This window comes from Populus trichocarpa, chromosome 2 (assembly GCF_000002775.5).
Source record: "Populus trichocarpa isolate Nisqually-1 chromosome 2, P.trichocarpa_v4.1, whole genome shotgun sequence".
Classification (NCBI taxonomy): domain Eukaryota; kingdom Viridiplantae; phylum Streptophyta; class Magnoliopsida; order Malpighiales; family Salicaceae; genus Populus; species Populus trichocarpa.
In genome coordinates, this window is record NC_037286.2 from 18,135,711 (window position 1) to 18,153,566 (window position 17,856).

The window sequence follows — 17,856 nt, forward strand, 5'->3', positions numbered from 1 at the left end:
TGTTTTTTTTTTATGTTTATACTTTGTAGGAATTTGAGCAAAACAAGGGATACTTTAGATTCTATTAGCCTTAATAACATTGACCTAACTTTATATTTAAAATATTTGTGTTAAAATATTTTACTTTCATAATATTTTGATATTTTGTTTAAGTTGAATTACTTTAAGTTAAAGATCTATTTAATCTTGACTATTTAGAAATATTTTAAATTTTGAAATTATATTTGTTTGACATTGTGTTTGTATTGCATAATTTATAATTAATTTATCATGAATTTGAATTATGTTTGTTATATATATATATATGAACAGTATAACCCCGAAACGGCACATCGAAACACTCCGAAACTGAAACATTCCATTCCAATTGAAAAAACAAAACACCTACCGAAACGGAATTGACAACCTTGCTAGAGAGTAGTCTTTTAGGCTGGAAAGCAGCCTTTTGAGATGAATAATGGTCCCTTGGACCGCTTATAAGATTGTTTAAGGCAAAAAACATAGCGAACATCTAGGTAAGCTAGGTCATAACTTGTTGTCCTAAAATGGACAGATTTCTAACCATTAAGAAACATTTTTTTGGATAACCATCCTCCTAGTTTTTCAAACATTTATGTTTAAAGACTTAACCACCAAAAGTAAAAAGGGAAAAAAACATTTACTTTAAGGTCATATTACTTTCACGTGGTTTTTTTAACATGTCACGTAGAAGTTTTGAAATTTGTTTGAGTTGTTTATTCCTTCGAGGACAAAAAACGCTTTCCCTTGGAGAGTGAAAAATAATGGAGAATCAATAGAGAAATTATCATGATGATGGTTTAGAAAGCTCATTACTTAGAGACATAAATATTTTATTGGAGATATGAAGATTTTATTGGAGACTTGGAGAATTCATTTAAAGACATCGTTAGATGCGTGGATATTTTCGTTGGAGACATGATGATTTTGTTTAAAGACATGACAATTTCATTATAGATATAGAGATATGCAACATCATGAAAAAAAAATCTAACAAGACTACTTGGAGATAAAATATTAATTTGTTTATTGAAAAGTTCAAAAGATTCTCTTATATAAATAGAGATACAATCCTTGAAACTTATTTTATCTAGGGCAACACATTGCAAGATATGTTAATCTTTTTCTATTTTTGTTCATGTTGTATTTCCTAGAGAAGACCCTGACGATCAATCTTTCATGGATTTTACATATATTTGTGGGCTAAGCATATTAATTTCATTATTATTTGACGATTTAAAAAAATTTTGAGATGCAAAAGAGAACCGATTATATGAGTAAAAGACAAAAAATAATAATTAATTAAGCACATAAAATTTGAATGATAAAATTAAAAGGAAAGAGAGGGGAAAAAGTAAGAGAGAGAAGGAAAAATATTATTTATACATAGGATTAAGATTGATTACATTAAGTTATACGGGTTGGGTCGGGTTGAGTGGGATTAAAAGATCTCAACTTGCACCCTATCCATGATATTTATTTATTAGATTTTTTAATTTATTATCATTTGAAATATCAATATTATCAAATTTTAATAAGTTAAGTCAAGTTAAATAATACAAATATTACATATAATCCGGTTTTTTTTATACATCTGCTATTAAAAGCCAAAACTTTATCATTTGCGAATTCCAGACTCAGTTTTAAGGTCTCAACATTTTGACCTTATTTTCGTTTTATGATAAAACATTTTTTTCTCTGAACAAGTTTTTACGTTTTCATAGGTGGGAGGGGGGTGGCTCTTAACATTTGATAAAATAAAATGGGAAATAATTATAATATTATTATTTTAATTTTTAACCCGAAACAAATGGAGAGACTGAAGAAGCGCAGCTCGTAATATCGTATCGCGAGGCGAGCCTTAAACGACAGCGCATAACCTTTGTAGAGTAGTCACTCAAGTATCAAAGAAGCACTCCAAATGGCCAAATATCAAGGCGCCAAAACCAGGGACCTGATCCAATCCCATTTTGTTAGCTAGGCAGGCAGGCAGGCAGAGATAAGAAAACTGAGTGAGGTAGTGAGCCAAGACTGAGCTGAAAGAGAGTCACTCACTCAGCAGCTACATCATTTTAACCATGGCCACGGCAGTCGCCAACTGCTGCTTCTCTGTTCTCACCTCCACCGTTAAATTCCGTTGCTGTGTTTCTTCCCAACGATATCTCGCCACGTCGCATCATTCCATTGCTTCGGTCACTTGTAAAGCCGTCGTCAATCACAAGAGACGCCCTTCTTCTAATCGAGATAGAGAACTTGTAAAACCATAATCTATCTCTCTCTCTCCCCCTTCTTTCTTTTCATTTTTTGCATTTATAAATAAATAAACGCACTTTCAGTACTGGATTAGAATCATAATCGACTGTCATTTTAGTCAAAACCCTAGGAATTCTAATTAGTTGAACAAATTCAGCTCTCTAAGTCATAAATAGGAACTATCTCTGCTTTAACACAGCTAGAATTGATATTTTTTTTTCTTTTAAAAAAGAAGAAAGGTCAAAATTATCCTGTTTAACCGATTATTTTGTGAAATCTTGGTTTGGTTGTGTTTAGAAGGAAGGTGTTTCACAGAAGAAATCTTCGAGGAAATCGAAGGACGAGAGGTCCTATATACTCGATGATGATGATGGAATCAGGGGTAAAAGGAAAGCAGGCAGATCCCAATCAGCGGCTTTTAAGTCATTCGGAGGGCAAAGAAAAGATAAGAATGAGTCTAAGTTTGATATGAAGGAACAACAGGTGTGATTCCATGCTCTCCTTTTTCCCATTTGTTGCTTTTAGTAATTTAGATAAGTTTTTTTTATTCATCTCTTGATTCAGATTGAGCCACAGAATCTTAAAGATGCAGCTTTTTTAGATGCAGTTGTCAAGGTGATAATTTTTTCACATTTTACTCCATTTCCTTGCAATTTTATGTTCTGTCATTTCCTGTCTTTTTGACATTCAATTGATGGTTAAGGTCCTGTGATTGCTAATTTTGTCTTTGAACATGCTACGTTCTATTAGATGTAGATGCTTGCAGATTCCATCTATTTGTTAAGCTCCACGTTAATCATTATTTGCAATCTGTGCTTCATAATTAGTATAGTTTTCATCAGGATATTACTCTTGTATTCGTTACTAAAATTGCAATGAGTGACTAACTAGATATGGGACAATCCAATTGACACAACTATCTTACAGTCCATGAATGTCCTACGTAGTTTTAGAATTCAACATGAGTCTTGTCCAAAGAGCTAGATGATGCATCAAGGATGTCTAAGATATTGCTCTCAGCTACTTTAACAACTACTTGGAGGAGAAATTCCTTCTATCTTGATAGATGTTGATACATTCATAACCGAGTAACTGGGCATATTATCACAAGGGTGCATGTGATTGTCTTTCTTCTTTTATATTCCTCGGAAGCTTGAGGTTTGGGAGCAGCAATTATTGCTATCCAAACTAATGTGTGAAGCTAAGTTTTACGTCACCATTTACTAATATTCTCAACTGTTGGTTCTCAATAATATGCCTACCTATTTCAATTCCTTGACACAAATTTGTAGAATTGACTTATTTTTTCCTGCATGTGCTTGCACTTTGCTAGAAAATGTTTTTTTTTTTGTGTCTAGGTCTACTGCACCCATACTGAGCCTGATTATTCCCTTCCCTGGCAAAAGCAAAGGCAATACACAAGCACAGGAAGGTGAGTTTTCTGAAATATTTACATGTTAGGTCTTCCATAAATTTCTTTTAAGGTAATAAGAAATTCTTGGTCGCAGCAGGCTCTGTTAAGATGTATTTCTGTTCATATTTCGTTTCTGCTGTGCATGCTATTTATTGAATCGACATTGTCTTGCAAATTGATTTCTTCATTTCTTTACTTGTTTGTTATGCAGTGCTTTTATGATCGGCAATGGAAAGCTTTTGACAAATGCTCATTGTGTTGAACATTATACACAGGTTATTTCATGCCTAAACTTTCAATCTTAGTTTGGATTTTATCAATTGCCTTTTACCATAAGTGATCAAACCACAAGAAAAGCCCTCAAAAGACCAGAACATCTAGGTAGCTGTGTTTAGAGATAGAATAATAGCAAATCAAAAGGACTAAGTCACTAATCAACAGCCCTTGAGAACTCTGGCCATCCCTTTTCCATTTGATAGACATGCTAGAAAGTGCATGATGCATAGGGACTGGACATGGGGATATATATGGAATACCGGCTTGGAATTCCTATAAGAGCACCCTGCCACTGGTAGAGACTTGCTCAATACAACCAAAAGAATCATTTGTGTTTTCTTCAGTTTGAGACATGATATTTAGGTAAAGATTGTCAAATTAACTTTTAAAAATTCCTTTTCTGATTGCAGGTCAAAGTGAAGAGAAGGGGAGATGATACCAAATATGTGGCTAAGGTACTTCTTTATCCTATGGAAGTTGCAAGATATTTTAATGATCTTAATAGCTCCGTATCTATACCCTTTCTTTTTTAATCTTTTTCCATATTATTTAAAGTCCCAAACCATAAATGGAAGTGATAAGGGTGTGTTAGATGTACTTTGAGAGCAAGTGTACATAGATCTTGAGAAAATTGGATGAAAATCCCAATATTAATGAGTTTCAGTGGATCTGTTCGAAGTTATTTTTTTTGGAAAAACAAAAAGCATCTTTTACAAGAAGCATGGTGTAGAGAAATTGGTGTCTGCTATGACTTCCAGCACTTTCTTACTAGCAGTTGCGCCTGCCATCTTTGGAAACAAACGATATGATTGTTTCAACCTGTCACTAGTTTCTCAAAGTTCTCATGCTTCTGTTGACATGGTATTCGCTATAGAACAAAGGAAACAAACCAAGGCATGGATTGATCTTGCTTGTGAGACATACAAGGTATTGCAACTTACTTTCCTCTCAGTGATTTTGTACACAGGTACTGGCCAGAGGAGTTGATTGCGATATAGCTTTGCTTTCAGTAGAAAGTGAGGAATTCTGGGAAGGAGCAGAACCACTCGAGTTTGGATGCTTACCACGTCTTCAGGTCAAATTACCCTTTCACTTAGGGTCGCAGTGCCCTCTCCCCTCATGTTTCTTAGGTCTACAGACTTTTTTGGCCTAGCATTTGCAACAGCCCTAAATTATCACACCCCGTTAAATGATTGTAGAAACTATAATTTTGGTGCTACTTAAACCTGCATCAAATGTTTTTGGGCTCATGAGAATAAACCTTTGGGGTTCATCATAGCAGTTCTTTGGAGTGATAGTTTAATTTACTGTTTACGCTGAGGTCATGTACTTTTCCTATGAAAATGCAGACTGATGCCCTAATTCTAACTTATAAGTTTCAAATTGTTTTGTATGTACTTCTCTTTTTGAGAGTCATTTTCTGCTGCATTTTAAATGGGCAGGATGCAGTAACAGTTGTAGGATATCCCCTTGGTGGAGACACCATTTCAGTGACAAAGGGGGTTGTGTCTCGTATAGAGGTTTGATTACCCATCATTGAAATCATATGATTGTTCATCTATTTCTGACATGTCTATGATTGTCTGTGTGATGTTCTCCCTTGACCAACATGTTTAAGCAAATTTTCTGTATCATGCTATCAAATTTATTATTATCAGGTTACATCTTATGCGCATGGATCATCTGATTTGTTGGGCATTCAAATTGATGCAGCAATAAATCCTGGTTAGTATGTACATATGCATGTTCTTATTTATTTGTCTATCCATTCCGTGTGTCAAAACTTCTCCAGGTTATATATTTGCATTTTGGAGATTGCATATATCTGGGTGCATCACTATTACAACTCTCTATGGGTGTATGCATGTGTGTTTGTCTGCATCTTTTATTTATTTCAGGGCTTTAGTCCATTCTGTGATAGCTACTGCTTATACTAGTTAGTTATAGGTAACAGTGGTGGTCCTGCATTCAGTGACCAGGGGGAGTGCATTGGAGTAGCATTTCAGGTAGGTTCTCTGGCTAGCTGATATGCACCAGTTTTCATTTGGTCTAGAATTATTTTTCCATATGACTAGATTCTAAGAATGAGGGTTCCCCCAGGCAGTTTCTTCTTGATATTACATCATGTTTATAATTTTCTTGTTTTTAAACAAAAGCAAGTTCTCCACATATTTTGCTGTTGATTTAGCAAACAACTCATATTCCATTTGCTGCATCTCTTTCCTTGTGACATTTTCATGAGACATTTCTTTTAGGTATACAGATCTGAAGAGGTCGAGAATATTGGATATGTGATTCCAACAACAGTTGTATCTCATTTTCTAAATGACTATGAGAGAACTGGGAGATACACTGGTGAGATACTTTTTTGCATATGTTTATATGGTGTATTCCTTGTATTGTCTATGCTGTGTTCTGGCATTGAAAGTCAATGTGTAGAATTTGAATGTTGACAAGCATGAAAGGCATGCCAATTTTAAGGACCAAGCTTCCTCTAAAAATTTCATGCTCTTATTTTGACCAACATCATATAGAACTACTAGTTATCAAGTTTGTGCAAAGGTAGTAATGGCTTCTTGCTCGTTTTGGCTCTTCAATAACCACTTTTAACTTGCTAGTTTCATGTGACTATTATCTTACCCTTGTTCTTTAATAGGTCCCTGCAGGCTATTCTCTGGTGTAGATACTCTTAGTTCTCATTTGTTGTTGTGAAGGTTGTTGAGAGTATTTATAGACATATATCAGTGCCTTGGAATGTTCTGAATTCCTTTTGAATCTATTTAGTAACATTTATGATATCTCTTGTTGCTTTCTAGATTAACCATTGCTCTGCTTTTCTTTTCACGTACTGGTACCTGATTGATTTTTGTAATGCAAACCTAGCATGTACCTTGGTCATGCAGTTGATTTGGGATTGTCCCAATAAAACTCCTTTTGCCTGACTTCTAGGCTTTCCTTCCCTTGGTGTGTTGCTGCAAAAGTTGGAGAATCCAGCATTACGTGCATGGTTAAAAGTAAATTCTAATGAGGTATGCCTCTTTGTCAAGCACTTTTTTTTTGGCTTTCAGATTGTCTGGCATTGTTCATGTAATTTGTAATTTTTTCTGGTCTTTTTTTTTTCTTTTGAAACTGTGGATGTGCTTTTGTAAATTCAAGGTAACACAAGTTTAACTTTATGAGCTTGGGGTGGCATTACTATGGTGACTTGCTAAAACGAATTCTGAGTACCGGAGACTTTTTTTTTTTTTTTGTGAATATGGGTGGTTTGCCAATGGGTGGATCAAGTTAGGTTTGGAAGGATAATTCAGCAGCTAATGCGAGGTTGCTGGAGCAGATCGAGGAGTAATGATGGAGGTGGAAAGTGGTACTGGAGGTGGTTAACCGCATGGGGAAAAAGTGAATTTTGAAATGCAGCTGTTATTTATGGGACGGTTGGTTGTTGTTAGTTTATGTCAGTTCAGTGTATTGAGAGCTAAAAAGTTTAGAGATGTTGTGGGGAAAAAGTGATTCATGTGGTTGTGTACTTTCAGCAATATTTTTGGGTTTATGAAAAGAGATGAAAATCTCTATTTCAGGGGGATGAAGTATGGAGGATTTTTGGGTTAAAACTATACACACTGACAGTTTTTTTCCTCGCCCCCTTATGAGTTCTCCACATACTGATTCTGCATATAGTTTATGTGATGTATAGTCAGCCTTCTTTGTTACCTCATTCCTCTTGCTTTAGCGAATGGTTAGCACCTCCTTGGTACCTAAACTAATAGACATTTATAATTACCTTAAAAGTGAAGTACACTTTCATATTTTCTCTACAAATTTCAAGCTTTACTTATCATGTGATTAAACTGTGGTATCATTTTGTAGATTGTTTCATGTATGTTGCCAATGTATGGAACATTCTGCTGAATGTTGTGAAAAACTTGCACATTTTCAATTAGTAGAGAAGGGGGAGTTTTTCAATGTTCCTGTAAAAATGGAAAATGGAGGAATCAATTCATTTGTAGCCTTTGTTTGCTTTCTTCAAGTAATTTGTGAAGCATTCAACCCACCCCCCCCCCCCCCCCCCCCCCCCAGTAACCTCCAATTGGTATATCCGGTGAAAGTTATGTCCTTGCAACTTCATAGCATGAATCTGTCGAGCAGTTCCCTTATAACATCTGGTTTGTGCAGGGTGTGTTGGTACGAAGAGTTGAACCAATCTCTGATGCTAATAGAGTCTTAAAGGAGGTACAGTGGCCATTAGTGGCTTCAAAGCTTGAATTGCAACTAGTCTATTCTTGCTAACATGTTATCAGGAAGGAAAACCTTGGATTATTGTTATCGTGCTTCTCAATATTGTCAGCCAAACTAATCTATATATAAATATCCATGCTGCATTTTTTTGGTGTTCGGACTGCAATAGGATTAAGGAATACTGAAGATAGAAGAAAATGTAATAGCAATACTTATGTTTCATAAAAAAGCTCCCTAATAATGCCACACCAAAAACCAACTCTAGACAGGCAAATTTATTTTTACACAAGATTCAGTCTTTGTGTGAATTGGTAGTCCTCATTTTCTTGCATTGGTTAGTGGTGTGATTTGATTTATGAATAATACTAAAAGCTTGAATAAGTAATTTCTTCTTGAGATGGATTTTCCTTTCTACCTCTAATTTTTATCTGTTGAGAATTTTGATTGTAGTTGTTCTGTTCAGGGGGACGTGATTGTGAGCTTTGATGATGTTAATGTAGGATGTGAAGGAACAGTGCCATTTCGATCAAATGAGCGCATTGCATTCCGTTATCTTATTAGTCAAAAGTAAAGGGCTTTAGTTCAACCATTATTTCTTTATGTTAGGCTTTGAATTTTTTCTCAGTCTCTTCATAACCTTGTTTGAGCCTGTTCTTTAATATCCAAATAGTCAATGTTCTTTGGGCTTCATGCTTTTTTGTATGTATATAATGGTGTTTCTAAACAGATTCACAGGTGATGTGGCAGAGCTTGGCATAATTAGAGCTGGGTCATTCATGAAAGTTAAAGTAGTTCTTAATCCAAGAGTGAATTTGGTAATGCCATTAGAATCTTGGCTCTACATCATATATGAGTTGATTTATCAGATTCATATATCAAAAAAATTGGATTCTTATCTTCTTGCTTCAAGGTTCCATATCATGTTGATGGAGGTCAGCCTTCGTATTTAATAATTGCTGGTTTGGTGTTTACCCCACTTTCGGAACCACTGATGGAGTATGAATACTTCCAAGCACTCAGTAATGTGATTAATCTGTTAATTTATAATAGTATTCTTGCTGTAAGTGATAATGCTAATGCAAGAGATTTTGTTCCCCTGTTGACAGGGAGGAATGTGAAGACTCTATAGGGGTAAGTCCCATGACAGGTTGCTTTAACACCTTTTGCATTGGTCACCAATACACTTTTATAGTTTTTAATTTGATTGGTTTTATCTTCCTTCAGTTGAAACTGCTAGCAAAGTCACGTTATTCTCTGGCAAGGTTCAAAGGGGAGCAAATTGTTATCGTATCACAGGTAAGTTTGCAGATGCGATGCTACTATCTCGTGTGCTTTAATTACAGTGGCAAGTTTTCTGTACTTATTAAATCTTTGTTTTACTGAAGGAGGATCATATCTCATTGCCAAGATTCTTGTTTTATTGAAAAATTTAACGAACTGTTGGCATATCTCAGTACAGCACTGCCTTGATTATTTTCATTCTATTGACAGGTCTTGGCAAATGAAGTCAACTTTGGATATGAGGAAATGAGCAATCAACAGGCACGTTATCTATAACCAGCAACAACTGTTATCTGCACCTGCTTGCCATTATTTGCACACGTACTAAGAAGAATAAAAACTTGCAGGTTTTGAAGTTCAATGGAACTCAAATAAAAAACATCCATCACCTAGCACACCTTGTCGATTGTAAGCAGACTGCCCCTTCTCTGTTTTTTTGTTCCTTACTCCTTTTTCACTTTTGTCCTCATGTTTTTGTGATTTTAATCAGCATGCAAGAACAAATATTTAGTTTTCGAGTTTGAAGACAATTACCTTGTTGTGCTGGAGAGAGAAGCAGCGAGTGCTTCTTCATTCTACATTCTCAAAGATTATGGAATCCCATCTGAACGATCTTCCGATCTATCGGAGCCATATGTGGATTCATTGAAAGACAACCAAGCTGCAGTTCAGGATTTTGGCAACAGCCCAATTTCAAATCTGGAAATTGGCTTTGATGGACTCCTCTGGGCATGATACCGAATTGGGAGGTCAATCTGAGTTGAGCTCTATCACGACACTCAATAGTTGGGAAGTATGGTTATAACCTCAAAAGACACCAAATTGATAAATGCCATGCTTCTGCTCATTTTTCAAGGTCATTACACGAGCTCCTTTTCTGGTGCAATCACATGATCATGGTCTTCCGTTCTTTCCATTCAATTATCCTTTCATTCCGTTTGGTTGGCTGGGCATTCCCAGATAGATAGATTTTAACCAATTTGCATGTTTAGACATCAATTAGGCAAAGCCTAATTAGTGAAGGGCTCATTTTTCTTGTCAGCCTTGAAGTTATTTGATGTAACGATTAGAAAAAAATGTGTAATTAAATTATTTATTGTTACATTTGACGCGGCATATAATACATCCAGTTTGCTACCGGGAAGATAAGTTTTGGAGAGTGTCTGTTTTGGGCTTTGAATTACTAGCAGGGGATCGTGGATTTACGAAACCGGTCTGTCTCCGATCTTAATTGCTCTGAAATGGTAAGTTGATTGAGAATAGCTAACTAGGAAAATGAAACGCACAGGTAATATATTCACCACTACTCGAGCAACTGAAACCTTCCAGGACCTTCAAACCTATCTTTTTCAAACAAAGTCGAGTATGCAACACCATAGACGTCTTGTACCCTCACGTATACAATCACACGCGAGGGATGGATGTTTCATGATATTTATTACTATGAAAGCGTTTAGGTTTTTTTATTGGGTTAATTCTCTCCCATTTTTTTAAATTTGTTTTTAAAATTTAGACCTGATTTAATCTATTGGGCTAATTCGTGTTTTCTAATCAAGTTATTATCATAGTTTTAAAACCCGACCCGGTGGTTGACCCGGTATAATGACCGGGTCACGGGTCAGATGGGTTGACCCGGGCCAACCTGGGTCAACCCAAAAAAAAAACTTTTATGATCATTGATCAATAACCAAGGCAAATAGGCAATGGATCCAACAATATAACGTAAACTCGATAAACAAAATAATTCTATTATCTGCTTTATATAAACTCATTCCAGCGAGCTTTCAAGCCTGGACCTGCTCTCTTTTTTTTTCAAGCCAAATCGTCAATGACAGACTCTTATAAAATAAAATGATAAAAACATTCAATGCATCATAAATTCTACACCAGCCTCATTGAAATCAACCCCACATTCAGTAGCTAGAGCTAAATCCAACGCACCACCAAATCCTAAAAAAAATCCCAAATTACAAATTATTCCAAGAAAACTAAAAAAACAAAATCGTAACAAAACCCATTTTCTCAAAACGAAAACTGAATCATAAAAATCACAACTTGATAACAACAAACAACAATTTGTTTGGATTCAACAACTTACTTTCGATTGAAGGAAAGAACAGAATTAAGTCATCATATAAGTACTGGCCATAACGTTGAAGGGCGAGTTTGGGTCATCAGCAAGCTTGAAATCAAGATCGAAACCACGAGATTTGAGAGAATTGAAGAAGATTGAGTGAGAAGATTTGAGTGACAAGTCGTTGAGGAGGACTAAGAAGCGATGATCTGTTGGGGAATATGTGGAGAAAGAGAGGGAGAGAATGGGAAGGAGTGTGACAGATAGAATTGTTAAGACTTAAGATCGAGAAATTGTTTCTTCCCATTTTTGCAGTCTTGGCTAACTAAGTGAGATTGTGGGAGAGTGCGAGAGAGAGAGGGAGAGGGAGAGAGGCAGAAGGCTTGCCAAAAATTAATAAGGCTTATTAAAAAGCTAAAGCTAAAAACGACGTCGTTGAACATATATATATCTATATAAAACAGCAGCCAGGTCTCAGCTGGGTTTACCCGGGTCAACCGGGTCCCGGGTCGAACTACCGGGTCAACCGGGTCCCGGGTCGAACCACCGGGTCGACCGGGTTTTGCCAGGTCAATTCCCTAACGGGTCTTTTCATCAACCCGGCCCGGTTCCGGCACCGGGTCAGCCGGATCCCGGGTCGACCCGCCGAGCCGGGCCGGGTTTTAAAACACTGGTTATTATACTATTATTAAATTAAAAACTAAGGAAAAAAATAATAATATTTAATTTTTTTTAAAATATATAAGTTTAAGAATAATACATTTTACATTTTATAGTCTTATTTACTATCAATTAAATATAATATAATAAAAAGATAATCACTCTCTTTTATACACTATTATCAAACACAATCATGTCTCTCTTCAACTTTCTCTTTTTTTTTTAATTATTATTTCCATCTTTTTAATTCAGGGCATTAACCAAAAGCCATCTAAATGAGTGCCTTGATATCGTTGACTACATTCTGTGCATCCGCGCTAGCTCCATACAAACCTCTCCTTGATAATCCAATGCAATACAAACCGTCCTTCCCCTTCCAATGGTTAGGGTAACCTGGCTTTGGAATCCCATCTTCATTCAAAAGGTAATCATCCCCCTGGTCAAAACAACTATAATTGGTCAAAGCGCGTAAACACATGCAGTATTTCCATCTCTTTATGCTGACTGATTCATAAATAGTGAGGTAACTTTCTGCTGGTTTAATAAAGCTACCCACCTTGAGCCACTTATTAGTTGATCTCTCGAAGCCAGTACAAAAAACAATGGTGTCAAAGGGGTGTGACTTGCCATTTTCAAATACCACCTCATTGCCTCTTATGCTTTCTAGTGCGGGCAAGACCTGGGCACACAAAAGCCAAAATTCACGAGCTTAGCATCATCATAATCATCTGTCGGCATACACGCAAGCACAAACACAGTCAATTATTAGCCGAATGGAACTTTCTGGCAATACAACATGGTTTTGCAGAGAACTTTACTAGACAAATGAAGTAATTTCCAAGTTAAATGTGTCCAAGGTGATCCATACGCATTATATAAACTCTTATGATTTAGGTGAACAAGACGACAAATCTTTAAATAGCATGATGATGATGATAGTTGTTGTCGTCCATTCATGGAACCAACTGTTGTCAACAGCTGTATAAATTTGAGATCTCATTACTTTTGTGTGCAAAAAGAGGAGTTGAGCACGACAGCACGTCATTGACACCAAATTAGTAGCAAATTGATTGCTGATAACTAAGTTAGAAGCTACCAAAATGATTACTGAACCCATCATGTGTGTGTGTGGGACTCATGGTAAACCGGATTAATGTAAGAATTTCTCCGTTGTGAGCCATTTTTTTTTTTTTTTGGGTATATTTAAGGACTTGCTAGCTAATTAAGCCGAAAAGAAATCCATTACTTGCTCTCTCTAATTCATACATGTATAACATACCTGGATCTCTCCGGACTTGATTTTGTTGCAGGTACCGACATCGAAAACTGGATACTTCCCGTAAGCAACTTTCATGAAAAACGGCCCCTCTTTTGGTCTCTTTATCCCATGCTTGCTTAAGTCTCCATAAACAAGTTTGCTAAGCATCACCATAACTTTGTCCACCATGCCACATGAAAAATACTTCAACATATTCAATCCCAAGTATACCATCTCCCTCGATAGAATGTGAATCTGCAAGCATGAACATGGGTCCAATCATATACAATTCATTAATCTACACATACTAGTTAGTTATCATAATTTGAGATCAAACCATTTTCTGAAAGAAGAAAAAAAAAACAGAGTATTAGAAACATTTAATAATTTATACTCGAAATAAACAAATTAAAGATTGATCGAGCCAAATGCTAAGTTACCGGACTACGGATGGCGATTGATGTTCTTGCACCATGGTTTGCGAGGTCTAATGCAATTTCCATGCCAGAATTACCAGACCCAACAACCAAAACATTCTTATCACAGTAAGTCTTTCCATTTTTGAATTCAGTAGAGTGAAGAACCTCTCCAGTGAAAGTGTTCAATCCTTCGAACTCTGGTATAAAAGGATTGCTCGTTTCTCCACTAGCCACCACCAAAAACCTCGCAGAGTATTCCTCAATCTCCCCAGAACTCACATTTCTAGCCTTAACATTCCATTTCTTGGCTTCTTCATCGAAACTCGCAAACTCAACACTTCTCTGGTACATGGGACTGATCTTGAAGTGGGAAACATAGTCATCTAAGTATTGTAAGAACTGATCTTTTGGGACATACGTGGGGTATGAGTCAGGAAATGACATGCGAGGTAGCTCGCAGAACTGTTTTCTCAAGTGAAGGCGTAGACGATCATACGAGTATTTTTTCCAAAGAGAAGCATAGCAATCTTCTCTTTCAAGGAGTATGTGAGGGATTGAATGCTGGTTTAGGCAGGCAGAGGTGGCTAAGCCAGAGGGACCAGCTCCAACTATGATTGCAACTGGGTCTTGCATCTTTTCGGGGAATGAGTGCGCCCTCTTTCGATCTCGTTTCCTTTGATTTTCGTTCTCGAGAAACGATAGAACAAGACAAGGTTGTTGGATAAGGAGTATGGAAGAAAGCACAGAGATCGAGTGGCTTTATATGAACACAGATTAAATTTTCTTTGAATAGCACTCTCAAAAATGGAAAAGTAGCACAAAATAAGGAAATAACACAGCCACATAAATTAATGCAATTTAATACGTTATTGAGCATTATATACAAGTTTTTTAGTTTAACTTAAGATTTTAAGTAAAACTTGTCCTCTACCAACCAAAACAACATAATTTTGATGATTTAATTAAAAATTAAAAAATTGTATATTAAAAAAAAAGGTTGCGTTGTTATCAATAATATAATCCAATGTTATCTGCTATTTTCTTAAAAAAAAAATTGAACTATGCTAGTTTCCATTTTATTTTATTTTTTGAAAAATGCTGTTTTTCAGAAAACACTCCAAAAATTACTACAACTATCAGATTATTATTTTTTAAGTTTTTGAGATAACTAAAAATTAATCAGTCCTCAACTGCAGTTTCTAATAAATCAGTCCCCAACTTTTAAAATCATCCCCAAGCTTTCTATAGTTTAACATATTCATCCATTTGTCAGTTTACATTACCATAAATTTAGAAGAACTAGCTAGTTACAAAACTTGGAGTAAACTTGAATTTATAAACATCAATTTTATAATTAAATTATTTTCTAACATTATATTTCAAATATATGACCAAAAGAAAGCATATATAAGCTGAAATTTTTTATTATGTAGAAAAAAGGAGAGAATTTCGTTGATTGATTGATGCATGATATTGTTCGTCTAGTAATGATTTAGATAGTACAAAACACATCACTGGATAAAATTAGTTTTTTTGTGTTTTATTAAGCTCCTCTACTTAAAACATTTGGAAAATTTCATGTATATTCAGTATATATGTATATAAATAGTGTTTTTTGTTTCTTCAATTTTATTATAAATTTTAACAATTATTCAGATTGCTTTTGAAAGGATTAAGTCGACTGGATCACATCAAGATAATTCTCACACAGTATAATTTTAAAATCATGTTAGACAAGAAATTTGGTTAAAATGTTTTTTTTCCTATTAATTTCATAATTTGTTTCCTTGTATTTTTTTTACCACTCAAGTGTGGGCTGTCTTTGGACCAACCAAGTTGATTAGGTTATATTATGGTAACTTACACACGATTTAATTTTAAACCTAAGCTAAACAAGAAGTTGGGTTGGGAAGGTTTTTCTGTCAATTTTATCCTTAGATTTTTTTATCGGTCAACCGAGTTATTTTTGTAACAATCAAGTCGATTGAATCACGTCATAACAACTTCCACACACGATTTAATTTTAAATACAGGTTAGATAAGGAGTCACATTATAAGATTTTAAAGTTGATTTGCTTAGTTTGATTAATAATAAATACTAAATAATTTTCTAAAACTTGAATATTTTTTTTTATGTTAATTGTTTTTCAATCCGTACTACAGTTTGTCCAAAGATTTGAACTTAAAAAAATGATAAAAGAGCTGACCTCCTTAGTCACTGTACAGATTTCTTGATAATATCCTTGATCGAATTGATATTGCACAGATTTAAAATTATCCTGCATTCCCTTCATAATAACCAAACATGATAAAATATAGTTGTTTCGCAAGGGCGGGCCGGCGGCTTCCTAATCAGTCGATTGTTGAAACAGTTTTGGAATAGTTCCAAGAAAGTAGCAAAATCTTCAGCAATTAGCGCAAGAAAAAAAGATTAGGAAATAACTCATCAAGCATTAGGTATTCTCTTGACCTAGAAAATCAACCCATCAAATGTAATCCAAAAATAAATAAATAAATAAGAAAGCCACTCACGTTGAAAAGGCAAGCTTCGTCTAGGTTTGGATTTCTAAAACCCATACATGGAATGAAGAAAAATCTCAATCGCCCACCATATCAAGCAAAACATTCTTCATCAATTAAAACTAGGAGAAGTTTATATAACAAGCATTAAACCATGGTTTAGGTCTACAAAATTAAATTTCCAGATGCATATATGTCGACATAAGTAGCCACTTACTCGAGTTAGGCCACCTTTAACACAACAAAGATTTCTGAACACCAGTATAAGGAAATGAAAAGTCACCATCACTTTTCCAACACCTAGTTTTATACTAAACTAAGATATAAATTCGTTATTATTTTGATATTTTATTACATCATATAAATTTATTATTGTTTTTATAGATTTGGATTCATTAAAATCGATTTGGTCCAATGGCATGTTTTTGATAGTTATACTACCAGAAAATTATCAAATAAAGACGGAAATAATACGTTACTAAATTATAGTGATATTTACCGACGGAATATGATGTCATTATTTCTCTTGGTATACCGATGAAAATATTTCATTGGTGAATATTGAGGAAATTACAATTGAAAATTAATGAATGAAAAACAAAAAAAAAATACAAATAAAAATATTGATGGAAATAATATTGTTGGTATATTATAGTGACATTTACCGACAGAAAATGATGTTACTATTTGTCTCGGTTTACCGATGAAAATATTCTATTGGTGAATACTGAGGAAATTACAGTTGGAAGTTAAAGAATGAAAAACAAAAAAATATATAGAAAAGTGACGTGTCATTATTACATATGGAATTACCAATGAAATATGTCAATAGCTAATTCCATCAGTAATATTTAAATTATAATATAACAGACAACCCCTCTCCTCTCTCTCTCATTTTTTTTCCTTCCTTCTTATTCTGCAGAAAACAACATACAATATCCTTGCCCTCCTTATTTTGTCACAAATCAAGCTCTCATTATCACAAATCCAGCCATCTCAACACTTAGTCTGTCAGTACCCCTATTCTGGTTTAATTTTGTTTTTGAAGATTCACCACATCAAGTAAGCAAAACTACCCATTTGTTGTTGTAACCCATTTTGAAAATGTTAATTTTTAGCATTTTTATGTAGTATATGTAATTTGTTTATGTGTTTACTTGTATTATAGTTTTTTCCTATAGAAATTTGTTATATGAATGTATGATTTGTACATATTAGGGTTTGTTTGAGATTTTTTAAAAAATTATCTATTTGTCATTTGATGAAATTGGTTTTGATTTTGTAACTTATGTTTTTTATAATGAAATAAATAATGATTTATTTAATGGGTGTGTTTCACATTTAATCAATTTAATTATTAAGTTGAAAATTTTGGTAAATTTAGAGGAATTTGATTTTTTAGAGAAAATTGATAATGATTTAAGAGTATTATTACAATAGATTAAATAAG

General features: G+C 34.7%; 2 protein-coding genes across 5 annotated transcripts; one reads left to right on the top strand and one right to left on the bottom strand.

Annotated features, from left to right (window-relative positions):
- Positions 1–1,932: 1,932 nt before the first annotated feature.
- Positions 1,933–10,632, top strand: LOC18111288 (protease Do-like 2, chloroplastic). 3 transcript variants are annotated; one of them, XM_024595221.2, is made up of 21 exons: positions 1,933–2,273; positions 2,572–2,754; positions 2,836–2,886; positions 3,630–3,703; positions 3,897–3,960; positions 4,372–4,416; positions 4,929–5,036; positions 5,404–5,481; positions 5,620–5,686; positions 5,909–5,967; positions 6,217–6,316; positions 6,911–6,990; positions 8,132–8,188; positions 8,658–8,761; positions 8,922–9,009; positions 9,105–9,190; positions 9,301–9,325; positions 9,419–9,490; positions 9,686–9,736; positions 9,823–9,883; positions 9,966–10,632. In XM_024595221.2, the coding sequence occupies exons 1-21, from the start codon at positions 2,097–2,099 to the stop codon at positions 10,208–10,210; spliced, it is 1,875 nt and encodes a 624-aa protein (XP_024450989.1). In that variant the 5' UTR covers positions 1,933–2,096; the 3' UTR covers positions 10,211–10,632. The 3 variants fall into 3 exon arrangements, with proteins under 3 accessions (XP_024450989.1, XP_024450988.1, XP_024450990.1); XM_024595220.2 differs by having other exon boundaries at positions 1,934–2,273; positions 2,569–2,754; XM_024595222.2 differs by lacking the exons at positions 8,922–9,009; positions 9,105–9,190 and having other exon boundaries at positions 1,934–2,273; positions 2,569–2,754.
- Positions 10,633–11,203: 571 nt separating this feature from the next.
- Positions 11,204–14,708, bottom strand: LOC18111290 (probable indole-3-pyruvate monooxygenase YUCCA10). 2 transcript variants are annotated; one of them, XR_008058500.1, is made up of 5 exons: positions 13,908–14,708; positions 13,489–13,722; positions 12,766–12,888; positions 11,574–12,645; positions 11,204–11,425 (listed from the first exon to the last, which is right to left on the bottom strand). XR_008058500.1 is itself a non-coding variant. In XM_006389603.3 (4 exons), exons 1-4 carry the CDS (start codon positions 14,517–14,519, stop codon positions 12,481–12,483), a joined length of 1,134 nt encoding a protein of 377 aa, XP_006389665.1. In that variant the 5' UTR covers positions 14,520–14,708; the 3' UTR covers positions 11,204–12,480. The 2 variants fall into 2 exon arrangements, 1 of the variants encoding a protein (XP_006389665.1); XM_006389603.3 differs by having other exon boundaries at positions 11,204–12,645.
- Between the last annotated feature and the right edge of the window lie 3,148 nt (positions 14,709–17,856).